Here is a 13,765-nt window from a genome sequence, read left to right as displayed (position 1 = left end):
GCCCCATTGCAAAGTTTTTGGTAAGTCACATAGTTCCCAAAAGTTCCATAAAGGTGCATATCGAAGTCGTTAAAGAAAATTTAAGGATCGCTCCCCCGGCGATTTGCACCCCCCACCCCCAAAAAATCAACTTAGTTTTCCCAATTCGGCGCCGAAAGATGGATATCCCAGTGCAATTATATGCATAATAGATAGGCATATCTATCTGGAAAGTCAATCCGCATGCAAATGAATGCCTTTCTGATTTGAATTTGATTGGGATGTTTCCAATTTAGTATCTGAGAACATGCCGCCAATGGCAACTAAGATACCTTGTATCGGACCGGAGTCGTTTCATAAGTAATGCATGAGCGGCCACCCAATGACCCCCAGAGCTTGTTGCACGGCCTTACCGCCACGGAACTCCAGAACGAACCCACAACCACCCCATAGACACCCACTTCCCATCGGCATGCGTGACTCTGCTACGTGATGGTCAAGTAAATTATAGGCGAAATTGAAACGGCCATCTTCGAGGATGCGGCGTGGCGGTTGGCCAGCAGTTCCCAACTTGGCCAAGAGGGAGTTCAAAATAGTCCGCCGACAAGTCGTTGCATAATTCGAGGTGCCAGCAGTTGAAAGCCAGAGAGGTGCCACCAATTATATATACTTTTTAAATATTAAACGAAATACAAAGTATACTTTAAATTTGTCTAAAACTAAGTTTATTTGTAGCAAGAAATATTTTAAAAATTTTTAATTTGGATAAAGAATGAATGTCTAACCGTTCTAACTTGAACCAGCTACAAAAATATCTTAAGCATATATTTATCTAAAGTTATAAATCTTCAATTTCTCCAAATCGGCCTAGTAACAAGGCAAACATATCTTTTAAGCCAATAAAAAAATAGCTATGTAAACAAAAAGCAAACACTTATTTGCTAAGTTCAATTCTAATAAACCAAATCCCTCTAGCTAAGCTGCCTAAAATCCACAGCAACAAGTCAAATCGCATGTTAAAATTTGTTTTTGGTCCAATGACAATGTCAAATGTAGCTTTTCATATTTATTTTCATGCGAATTAAATAGAAATATTTGGCGAAAAAGTAAATATTTGTCGATAAATATTTCAACGTAGTTGATGTTTTATTTTGCCTTTCAAAATATGACACAAACATGAAATTATATTTGCACAAGTTGGTTCATTTTGATATTTATTAATTAGCAAAATCAAATATTTTGGAATATTTTGTGGGTTATTATTTTCCTGAAATTGTTTTCCCCTGCGCCAAAAATTATTAAAAGCAAAGAAAAAAATGGGAAAATATATATACTCGTATATTAAATTTGATTTTAAATTATTTCCAAAAGTGTAGCGAAGTTACATACTTTTGAATAATAACATACATCAGCCAGTTGCCAAATTAAGCAATATGTTGTTTAGAACCTGGAGAACAGCCAGTTGTGGCTAGAAAAGCCCCGAGTTGGCAACAATGAGCAGGTGGCAGAGGACCCGGTCCATAGGTAACCCGAGTCCATCAAAGTTGCACTTGCACCCAGAGCCAAAGTGACAAGCACATGCCGGGACACCCGCAGTCATTAAAGTTTATTAAGAAATTCTGCCAACTCTTTTTGGAGGGGGGTCTCTATTTTGGGCGGATGTGCTGGGGGTATTACCGAATCTTTGGGGACCTGGACCTCCTCCTCCTCCTTTGCCACGATGGAAAAGGAAAGGAAAGGAACTTCAACATCAGGCGACGAAATGTTTTGGTTTTGTGGCTTTCGCAATTTGGCAAAGTTCGTTTGGATTTTAACTTGAATTGGGGTTTGCCGGCATCGACTGGGGGCCGCTCTTCCATCTTCCATTTTCCATCATAACGCATTGGGGGCCCCCAAGGACACCCACAGCCGCACGGAACTTGGCAGCCAAAATAATACACACGACTAAGCAAATACTTGGGGAGATGGTATCGCTAGGTATGGTGTGCTACACGGCACCAAATGATCTCATGTGTCCCAAATGACTAGTGATGAATAGCTTGTGAAAGTCATCCCATTTCTAATATAAGACTATTCTATGTAGAATAAAATAAGATTAAAAGGTTGAATAGATTTGTAGATTAAGAAAACTCGTTCATTGTAATACCTAAACAATATTCACAAGTTATTCATCATGAGACATTTCACAAAGTAAAGATATCCACTAACATAACTAAAATTATTTTTATAATTTTTTTAAATGAATAGATTTTTGTTAATCTTAGTTTTAAAATTATTAATGAAAGATATAATTTTCTCAATTGTAGTTTTAAACCCACATATTTGACAAATCAAGTTTACTATGTGAAATGACTAATGATGAAAACCTTGTGAATATCATATAGGTTTTTGAATAAAATCATATTACATGTTGAATAAAATCACAAATAAAGTCGTTAATCATTTTCTTAAATTTTCCTTAAAAATAAGATCCCCCGTGCAGCTTGGATTAAAATAATTTTCTTTGGTGTACGTGCCACTATATTATATGGGCACATACTCACTCGATGTTCTGTGTATCTTCTGCCTGGTTTTTGCCTCTTTTCCGCACTTGGCCATGCATATGCGATACATTATAAACACTCACCTGTTCCACTCAGCTAGCAGCAGCCAAGAGCACATACTATATGGGGGGATATAAATATTTGCACATTATAGCAATGTATACAGTGCTCCGCTGCGCTTTGGATTCGGATTCAGATACGGATTCGTGTTCGGGTTTGGATACGGATTCTTTTGCTGCTGTTGCTACTACGGCTGCTGCTGCTGCTGCTGCCGTGGCCAAAAACAATTTCAATTCTAATGTGCCATTAATCATTCACAAACATTAAACATATTATTTTTTGTTGGCTTTCTAGCGTGAAATACAGGCAGCTTAGTTTCCTGTCAGGTGCTCTGCAGCGGAGCTTTTTGTGCATGGGTTAAGTTTCGCTGACATGAGCAGGAGGGCACAGAGGGGTTAATAGGGGGAGGGGTGGAGGGGTGGAGGGGTGAAGGGGTGGAGGGGATAGGTAGCAGACAGGTGAGAGATGGCGAGATCCATTGAATGCACTAATTGTTGTGCTTGAGCGCACCGAAAGCACATGAACTTGTGAAATTGCAGAGTGCACAACAAAATGGCAGCGCTAAGTTTTTGAATCTGCCGAATCTGCTTCTGCTCTTGATGGGAAAACAAATTTTCCAAAAATATAAGCAGATGAAAACTAAAAATACTCCAACCACAAACAATGAGCGGGATAACGAACAAATATCGAAACGTGTGCCAATAGACGCCTGTCTAATGCCATGCTCGAATATCACACTGGAAAAAATATTAAGTAAATAATTGCTGCTAAGAAAAAACACACAAATATATTTTATATCTAAAATAAAAAGTTCTTTGTCACTTTTATGCTTCTTAAATTTATTTATTTAAACTAAATTACCTTCGAAAAATTTGATAAAAATATCAAATATTGTTCTGAGGCGTTTATAAATTTCTAATAATCTTAAATCTACTTTTTAATTACTTTTTTTGATTTCATGTTTCCTAAAAACCTTTTTAATCTTGTTCCTAACAACTTATTATTTTTTTTAAATTTACAATCTACTTTAAAATCTATTACAACTAAACAAATGTTTGAGTCTATAAATTCCCCCTAGTTTTGATACTCAAATATCTTTAGTGTACCCAACTATGAAGAATGTTATTGTTTGGTTGAGTATTAAATCGTACTGATGAAAGAAAACCTATGACTATTTCAGGTATCAAATAAATAAGTAATCCCCTTTTTGTTTCTGTGCAGAAATATCAATTGTGTGCGGTTTCGCTTCAATCGACTGCAAATAGAAAACCAATCTAAGCCCAGTTTGTGCTGCCAAAAGTATGCTATGAAAAAATATGAAATGTAAATAACTAAATATTCCCCAACTAGTCAGTATAACCCGCAGCTTTTAGCAGGGCATAAGAACTGCTTTCAATGGCTTTCCAAAAATCCAAAAATAAATGTTCAATATTTAGAAAAAGATGCATATAAAAATTGGTCTCTTGTGTGTGACTGTGTGTGCGAAAAGGTGGAGAAATGTTGTACATATATCGAATCGTTGTTTTCTTGTTAATTAGATGGTTTAGCACACACACACAGCAGAGCTGAATATTTATGGCTTTTCGGAATAGCGCTTCTTGGCTTGAAGTGGAATATTTTTTTTTTATATTGTGTTCTGTATTAAAGAGCAGAACAGAGGCATACATATGTGATTAGCCCAGTGGCCGAGGGTAATTTATAATCAGCCATGAGTGGGCGTAATTTTCTATATCTTTTTGGATAAGGGGAGGGTCCCAGACTAACACACACACTGACTCAATGGGGTGTCATCATCATCATAGCCCATTTTCCATGGAAGATATAAAAAAGCAACTAGAGCAAGAGCAACTTTTGCTGCTTTCGCGAACTTTTCCGTCGACGGCCAGTGGCAGCGACTTGCGTTGAGCGGCGAGTAACAATAATAATTCGCACCGTGGTCGCGAACGTGGTCACCACATCTCTGAGTTCCTGAGTTTTCCCCAGATCAGCGAGAGTCCGGTAATCAAAATTGCGAGTCCGGTACGACAGGTGCAGCTTTCTGTGGCCGTATAGTGTAATTTGTGGACTGCACGCGAGGCGCCACCAAAAGCCAAAAATAAATGCCAGAAAATGTGTCACCAACAAATAGTGGTGGCCACCGCACAATGCAAAAAATATGAAAAACTCCCCGTCGCGAGCGGGCCATCAAAAATTAATTAAATAAAATGCATTAAAGTAAAACCAACCGATATACTCTATATATATATATATTTATCTGCATGGATATATATATTTGTGGGCTCGCGCGTTGAATTTGCATCCAGCATGCACAAAAGCTAATTAGCATTTAAAGCACAATTAAAAAGTGGAGCCGTAAAGGCTGGCAAATGAAATCAACTTCAACCGCGAGAAAACCAAAAAGCCAAAAAGCGCAAAACCAAAAACTGAAAAACCAAAATACAGAAAAAACCGTTTGCTGCAAGTGAAACAATTAAATGACATTTTAAGCGCATTTCTTCCCATTTTCCCGTCGATTTTCTATATGGACTCTTTCTGCTATTTTCGTGGGGGAAAATTGCTTCCCAAAAAACGGGAGAAAAACTGTTCTGCTGTTCTGTGTGTTGAGCTGACATCGCTGGCGAGGACGTGGAAAGCCAAAACGAAAATCAAATAAATAAAATTAAAAAAGAAAATAAAAAACACAGGAAAAAAACGAAGAACTACTCTCAAAAATAGAATATTAGAGACGTGCTGGGGGAGGGTGGCAGTAAAAGTGCTGTAATAGTCGGGCCATAAGACCTGCATATACAATCTATACCTATAGATACGAATGTATCTATCCATCTTTCGCTGCCGCTGTCTCCATCTTGTCGCTCATCGACGGCGACCGAATATTTTTTATATATAATTCATTTTTTCCTGCTGTTCTCTTTTGAAACTACTCGATGTGTGTGTGTTTGTTGTTGTTTTTGTTCTAGCTGGCGGGTGGGGAAAAGCGGTCTAAATATGTGGCCAACTAACAGTGGTGGCTGGCAAAAGGTGTCTCCCGAATCACCCCTCAATATTGTGGGTGTCTTAGACAGCTTTTCATCCTCAATGCTTTGCTTTTGAACTTTTCACCATGCTAATCCTCTTTGAATTCGAAGTCAATGCCTTGCTCATCAAGGTGGTGATTGTGTTTTCGTTTTGAGTATCTGCCAAATGCGCTTCAATGTATTTTAATTTAATGCCATCATTCTTGTTAATTAGGTAATAAAAGTCACTCATCCATATGTGCAAGTGCGTAAGCGGTTCGGCTTTTGCATATAAATCATTTTAATTAATTGAACTCTCGTTTTCTGGCTGCAAATTTATCTACAATTTTACTCGCAATACATTCTTGCAATTTTTGGCTACAATTTATTGACATTATTTGTGAGGTATACTTAAAATATTTCTATTCCTAAAAGAAAACCATTTAAAAACAAATACGTTATATTTTTTGCTGTTTGAAATGCACACCAAATTGATTTATTTAAGCAAACGTTTTCGTAAAATTTATTTACTTTCTGAGTGCATTTTTAGTTTCAAACTAAATTTCAATTTTGAAAATTTAATAAATTCACAGTAAATTTGTTCAGCACTGAGAAACATTTTTAGTCAAAATTGATCTTAACATAAACAATTTTAAAAGATGTATACTGTTCACAGTTTTTAGATTTTCTAAGTTTTAGTAACACCTAAATGGTGTCAAAGTTTCGTTCAATTAAAAAAATTACTCATACGACACGTATGTATGTTAGATTTTATTCAAAAAAAAAACGTTTTCTCATTTATAGCCATCTCAACTTATTGATTTATAATAAGGAAAAACAAAAAAGAAATGCTTTGTTAAAATTAATACCACTTAGTTTAGATATTTTGACACTTACATACTTTTGATGAAAGGCAACACTACGTATGCGTGATAAACTTCGAAGCCAATGATAAGATCCTTTAGCGTTTTATTTCAACAATCAATAGCAATGCCACTCATGGAATACAAATATTTGGAAACTCGTCTTATATTCCCTTTTTTGTTGCAAGAGACGCTTGGCACTGCACTTTTTTCCGGCCGCCAGTGTGCTAGATTGTATCTGAATCCACGCACTCGCCCGTCCGCGGATACAGATACATTCCGGCGCTGGCGATCCGCTGCCGCTGCTTCTTCTTCGCGGCGGTGCCAAAGATGTGAAAATGTAGACTGATGAAACGGAATACAAGAAAAAAAAAAGCAAAATGAAAGAAAAACAAAAACAAAAGGCGCCGCCTCCGATGATCATTGCGTAAAGTTTAGCGTTTTGCGGCTGCTTCGCTGCTTCTGTTGCTGTTTCATTTTCAGTTTCAGTTTCAGTTGGCCGATGGTGCGCTTACAAAACGCCGGTTCTCGGCGGACGCGTTCGCTTTCGCGCTCCTCCAAAAAAAAACCGTTAACCCCGAGAACCCCGCACACACAGATACTCTCACCCACTCACTAACACACACACACACACCCACACTTCATTTTGGGGGCGGTGAAAGTGCAATAAGAAAGTGCAACAGTGTGTGGTAGGGCAAGGGGGAGCGGTGTTTATTAGGAGGGTTTTGGGCGGCACTCTGGAGCCAACTTTGGCAATTGGCTGGCGTTATTATTGGATTAAGCAGCGCCAAATTGTAACAGACGGTAAGCATTCACATTAAACCAAATAAATACGTATTTTCTTCCAGTGTCTATGTGTGTGTGTGCTTGTACTTAACCCAGCTATGTGTGTGTGCGTGTGTTTATTTTGGAATATTAGTGTGCTTAAGTGCAACGCCCACCACCCACACCTAAACCATAAACAAGTGGCTTGCACCGAAAACAAATAAGCCTTAATTATACTCCAATTTTTTGAGCTAATTATGAAGAAACAAGCTCTATTTCCCTTTTAAAACTTAGCAAACGTAATAAATTTTAAGTTTTTATCATCTTAGAAAAACAGTTTTCCACTCAAAAAAGAAATTAAATTTCAACTAATAAGTTTATATGGATATGTGTAACATATATATGACGAAAATCAAACTAATTATTAAAAACCTATACAACTTTTTCATATCCTTACCAATTTGTTTTGCTTTCCCTTTACTTTCCCAAAACTTTTCATAGCTTTTTAAATAGTGTTAATTCTTATTCAACCTTAAAATTCACCTCTATTAATAAAGTTATACTTTGTGTTTTAAAAAACCAATAATACAAACTAATCTTTCAAGAAAGTATTTCTCATTCTCATTTGAAATGTTAGGTATTTATATATATAAACATTATATTAAGACTCTTAACTTAAGACTACCATTGAAAATAAGATTTAAATGGAGACTTGTGAGAAACAAAAATGTTTATTTTTCACATTCAATCACAGAAACAATATCCGGCTTATCAAAGTGTTTAGATGTTCCATGCTGAATGCTCGAACTGCAGCCATTTAATTTAATACTTTTGTTTGGGTGTAGAAGCAGAATGAAATATTCGAGCAATTCAACAAAAACGTGAGCTGCCATAGAACAATGCCGAATTTTAATAATTAAATCAGCAAAAACATGGCAGGCAAAATCAACAGCTTTCATCCAGTTTCGGGTTTTTGGGATGTGCAATCCAACGGATTCTCATATGCGTCGGCACCCAGATTTGCGAAATTCCTCGTCTCGACGCAAATCTAACAATATTTGCACCTGATTCCAATGCACATGTGTTGGTGTGTGTGCCGAAATACACCCACACACTCGTTCACACATTTAGGCACCATTATAGTTTATATAGCACTCTCGAAAAGACACACCCACACATGCCATGGAGTCGAACCGATGGCTATGGCAGCGCTGATAATGATGTCGATGCCAAAATAAAGACACTCGAAAACGAACAGGGGAGAAATGTTAATTAGGTTATGGAGAAGACGTCATACTCTCACCTCAAGAATCGTATATTAATAGCTGATCCTAAAGGGGTTCTTGAAACATCAGAGCAAAAGAAATAACTAAGAAATATTTATTTGAAATCAGGGGTTCTTAAACCAATTTACTTAAAGGAAAGTCGAGATGAAACCTACAATTTTATGTTCCAAATTAACATATAGGTATTTATAAGAAAAGGTTCCTTAAATTTAGAATACTTACTTAGATGTTAAAAAATATTTTAGCATATCAATTATAGGTAATATAATAATATATATATATATCTATAAATATAATATTATTGCTTATTTCTTTTAAAGCCATTAATCAAAAGAGAGTTTAATTTAAATTAGAAAATGAAGGAAATATTAAAAGCATGAATATATGTTGATTTTGGTTTGTTTATGAGTATCGGAAATGATTATTAATATAAGTCAAAATTAAAGTATATAGCCAGAAATAGTTTCATTTCAAATTTAAAAAAGAAGTGACACCTGCGTATGACACAGCTGTTTCTGGGGCAAAATACTTTCAAACATTTTAGTTAAACCTAAAGCATATTGAGTAATTGCAGAAAAATATTATTTAAAATTTTAGCTCAAGGCAATGGCTATGTGACATATTGGTTGATTGACTGTTGCCAGGGCAATATTATTTTTAAAATAAACATTGTTGGTACTTTTTACAATGAGTTTCCCTCTGTAATTTGAAAGCCTGTAACAGTTTGTTAAAACAAATGAAGTGGAAAACTCTTGGCTTTGCAACTGCGTTGTAATTTAAATGCACACATGTCCTGGGGCATGGTAATTTGTTTCGAAGAAGAGTATTGAATGAGTTGCTGTGTGGGCTGGCATATGGTATATGGGTATGGTATGGTATGGTATGGTGTATGGCATATGGCACAGGGTTATATTTTCTATGGTACACCCACACCCCTCTCATTCGTTCACGCTCATTTTGCCTTTTTTTGAAACATTATTTTTGCGAGAATTTTTTATGCAAATTCCCTTACAATTCCTGTGCTAAGTACACAGAGTGCAGCACGCACCTGTTTTTGTATCTGTGTGGGAGGGGATGTGACTGTGTGTGGGTTAGCTGCGAGTGTGTGGGTGGGGGCTGTATGGGTGTGTGTGTCTGTGTGTGTTTGTATGAGTTTTGTGTTAAACTTTAATTGGGACATCAAGTGGCAAGCTCTTGTTGCTGCTGGGTCTTTCTCTCTCTCGCTTTTTCTCTGTGTGTATTCCGCTGCTTTCCTGCCTTTTGTGTGTAATTTGCATAATATTTTATTAAATGTTGATTAATTTGTGCGATTCTTGGTCCGCTTCCGTTGGCCCAGTCAGAATATTGCGTGCTTACGGGGGCAGCAGCTGTGGCAGCTGCAACAGCACGGCAGCAACAGCAGCAACAGCAGCAGCACGGCAGCAACATCAGACGCTCGGCAGCAACAAGCAGCAATTAAAAGGCATAAAATGCGAGCAAACACAAAAATACTTCATTACGATTATTTCAAGTATCTTTTATTGCATTTTCCATTTTGCCCACACCACAGTTCCCTTGTGATTTTCTTTACGAAATGACGCAAATCTAAATAATGGTATCTTTTCCTCACAGCTGCTAATTTTATTTGAGGTGACACACAAGGCGGGAATTTCAAAATAGAGACATCGAATGAGAGAGAGATCTCGAGTGTGTGTGGAAAATATGAGTGTAGCGAATATACACAAAAAAAATGTATAAATTGAGCACATTTCAATATTTTCGCCGCTGTCTTTGGCTCTATTTTTAGACCAACGCACAAATAGCACAAGACAACAAAAACGTCGGAACACACACAAAAATATTATATTTTTTTGTTTTGCCAGCCAGGCAGTGCTCAAATTAGTTTAAGATACATTTCTAAATGTGACAGTAGTGAGTGAGTGTCTCAGGAAATTGGAAAAATAAATACTATACGTGCCTTTTGCATATTCCCGATATTTCGTATGAAATTCCACATTTGTAATTTGTTAGCAACAGCTGTAATAACGAATCGAATTCCTAGAGCCCGTGGCCTTTAAATTATTCCAGTCTGCAATTGAGTGCTTTATTAAATAGAAAATTCATGTGTATCTTTAGTTTTTGATGGCATTAAAGTGTTATATATAGATCGTTGACATTGAAGTGTCTGATGTGTGCTGCTGGAAATATTTCTGAAATTATTTCGCTCATGTTTGAAAACTTTTATGAGTCTCCCAGTTTTTGTTTTGTGTTTATAATTAGATTTTCATATATGCATAGAGGAATATAGTGATTTGTTATACAAGGTTAAAAGAATTATCAAATAAAAGCGCTTTAATCGAGATAAAGTATGCAGGATTTTCATTGAGAGTTAAAATAATATAAACTTTTTTGTACTGTGAATCTAGAAAAATGAAATGATTGTTAGCGAAGTAAATTATTAAGTAGGAGGAAATTAGCTTTCCTAACCTTTTCCAACCCTAACAAGTTGTAAACAATAATAAACCGTGTATAAATTATTATTTATGTAGCTTTTAAACACACAATTAACTTGAATGAATGGTTTGTTTAAGCTAATTAGTAATTATTCCATCCAAATAGCTTAAAGGGATGTCAAGAACTTAATATTTGACCTATGAAACCCATAAAAGGCTGCCATTGAAACCTAATCGCATTATGCCCTTCTTTCAATTAACTCCTGTTCCAATTAAGCTTCAACTTACGTCATCATCTCATTCAGGTTTGTTTTGCATTTCAATTACAGAACGAAACAACGACCGACAATTAACGATTAACATTAAGTCCATTTGAAGTAGGATTCTTTTTAAAAACTGCCAGCAAAGAAGAAGAACAACAACAACAACAGAACACCGATAGGCGGAATTAAGTCGAGTAGAAAATTTTGAAAAATATTTTTTATCAACAATATTTTTGAAAAACTTTCGAAGACATCCGAAGAAGTAGCACACAGAGAGCCTCGAGGCAAACAAAAGTCAGCCAAGAAGGAACCGAAGTTAAACATTTCAAAGGAGCAACTTGAATCCGCAGGAAGAAGCAGTCCAGAAAGGATACACATATATATATACGCTAAATATATATAGCAAAATGGCCGCCCTACAACGGAAACTGGTGCACAAGCAGTTCAACTCGCCCATGGGCCTCTATTCCCAGGAGAACGTGAAGGCCACCTTGAACCGCGAGCTGAAGGCCTTCGGCGGCGAGGGGTGAGTACCGGGTGGAAAAAATTAAAAAATAAGAAAAAATAGAACGTACTCCTCCCTGTGTGGCCAAGCGAAATGATTATCATACATTTAAATGCATAATTTCATAAAATAGATGAAAGCAGCCAGCTGGGGAGGAGTGCTCGCAAAAGGTTCGGTGGGGTAGATGCGTTTGCTTTCCGCTCAGTAGAATTTCCAGTCACTTGTTGGCGACTTTGAGGGCATTAAATAGTTACGCAGTCTCTGGGAAAAACTAAACAGGCTAGATAAAGCAGTTAATTACTCCCATTTTCATATGCCTGGAACTTTAAAGTAATCAGAAACCAAATGCTTAACTTCAGAAAACAAAGGGAAAACTAATGTTTTTAAGTAAAATAATAATTGCATATGGTTGGATTCGTAAATTAGCCAACATTTTAGAAGCCTAGTATAAAAAATAAAGCAACACAATTTTTATTAAATTAATATATGTTTTATAAAACTATTTTAGGTGTAAAAAAAATAAAAAAATTTAATAACTATACAAAAATGACAAGAAATTGCTTACATTTTCATTATAAATCTTTAAAATTGCTATGTGTAAAGACATAGATAAAATATTTTACACATATTAAACCTTGTCTTTAAAGGATGTATTTATTAGATATTTTCAAAGAATAATTTAATACGAACTTGACTTAAAACAGTTAACATTTAATTTCTTGATTACTATTTTGTGGCAATATTTTTTAATATTATTGTATACTATATTATGGGAATATTAAAAAAAACTGCTTTACAGTGCAGTAGAAATGGTCTTAAAAGCCTTTTTATACGTTTTTAATCTTTAGAAATGAAGTAAACTAACGATTAACTCTGGAAATTATTTATTAAGGATGCCAAAACTGAATTAAATTGCTTTACATGTTTAAAATACAAACTTAAACTGAAAGGAATTAGTTAATTTATCATCTTGAGCAACTCTATTCACCTTCCCTTTGGAAATACAACTGGAAGTCTTTTGGTAACACAAGCCCCGCCAAAAGCCTCCAACATTGCTTGTTCTATTTTGACAGATACAAAATCCGCTGCCACAAAACAGGTGCACAAAACACATTAATTAGTGGGCGTCCAGAGGGGGGGATTAAAGGGGGGCGGGGGGCAGCCCCTCACTTTGTGCACTGCAGCGCGACTGCGACGTCGACTGAGACAGAGGCAGAGGCAGCGACTGCAACTGCAACTGCAACTGCTGCCAATTTGTTGTGGCACTGAGAGATACTCAAAAACACGATGAGGACAGCAACAACAAGCTCTACAATTAAATGCTTTGACGTTTAATTGTAATTACCAGAAAAGCTTTATATGCAGCCAACGACGACGCGTATCTCAGCGATGCTTTTTAGACTTGAATTTATTTGTAGCTGGTGCTGTTGTCGCGTTAACAACAACACTATACACGTATCTCTCCCATTGTTGTTTGCAATTGTTGTTTGAATAAACCGGCCTCAGCACACCTCACCTCACCTAAGCGATCCACCAGATAGATATAGATATAGTGGTGATCTGCTCTGATGAGCAAAAACTTTAAGTGGCTTTCAGTTATACGGTGACTATGCGTGCGACAAAACGTGTTCAACTGCAACGGAGTCTTTAAATTTAATTACCAAAGCCCAAAAACTAAAAACTGAAAACTGAAAACTTTCAATCGCATATTCGCGCGTGAGTGTGCGTAACGTGTTTTTCCGCATTAGGGAGTAACTTTTCCAAAAACAGCTGAGCCAAGGCTTCGCCCCAACTTAAAACTTCGAAAATAAAATGTACGTGTAGCGAAAGCATCCCAAAAGATACTTTTTATATAAGGCCAGTCAAGTGTAAAAAGGAAAAGAGGACCATTTCAAAACACAAACTTGATCTTAAGATGTTTTGAGGGATCTTAACAAAGATACATATATTAATATTAGAAATATTTTTATAATGGGTATATAAAACAATGAAATTATTGGAGAATTGAACTAATTTAAATAGTTCTAAGAGTGAACCTAAGTTGTCTTTCTTAACTTAAATAATAATATTAAATAT

General features: G+C 36.2%; 1 protein-coding gene across 22 annotated transcripts in view; it reads left to right on the top strand.

Annotated features, from left to right (window-relative positions):
• The first annotated feature begins 4,393 nt into the window (after positions 1-4,393).
• LOC108012947 (uncharacterized) overlaps positions 4,394-13,765 on the top strand; it is an 84,126-nt gene continuing 74,754 nt past the window's right edge. For 3 of the 22 annotated variants that reach the window (XM_070995838.1, XM_070995837.1, XM_070995836.1), the window contains exon 1: positions 11,251-11,710. In XM_070995838.1, coding sequence (XP_070851939.1) covers positions 11,592-11,710 — 119 coding nt within the window. In that variant the 5' untranslated portion in view covers positions 11,251-11,591. Of the gene's footprint in view, positions 4,602-6,649; positions 7,243-11,250; positions 11,711-13,104; positions 13,504-13,765 lie in introns of those variants that run through there. The other 19 variants (XM_070995833.1, XM_070995825.1, XM_070995820.1 and 16 more) reach the window with 18 other exon arrangements.

Source organism: Drosophila suzukii, chromosome 3 (assembly GCF_043229965.1).
Source record: "Drosophila suzukii chromosome 3, CBGP_Dsuzu_IsoJpt1.0, whole genome shotgun sequence".
Taxonomy (NCBI): Eukaryota; Metazoa; Arthropoda; class Insecta; order Diptera; family Drosophilidae; genus Drosophila; species Drosophila suzukii.
This window is presented reverse-complemented; position numbering and strand designations above follow the sequence as displayed.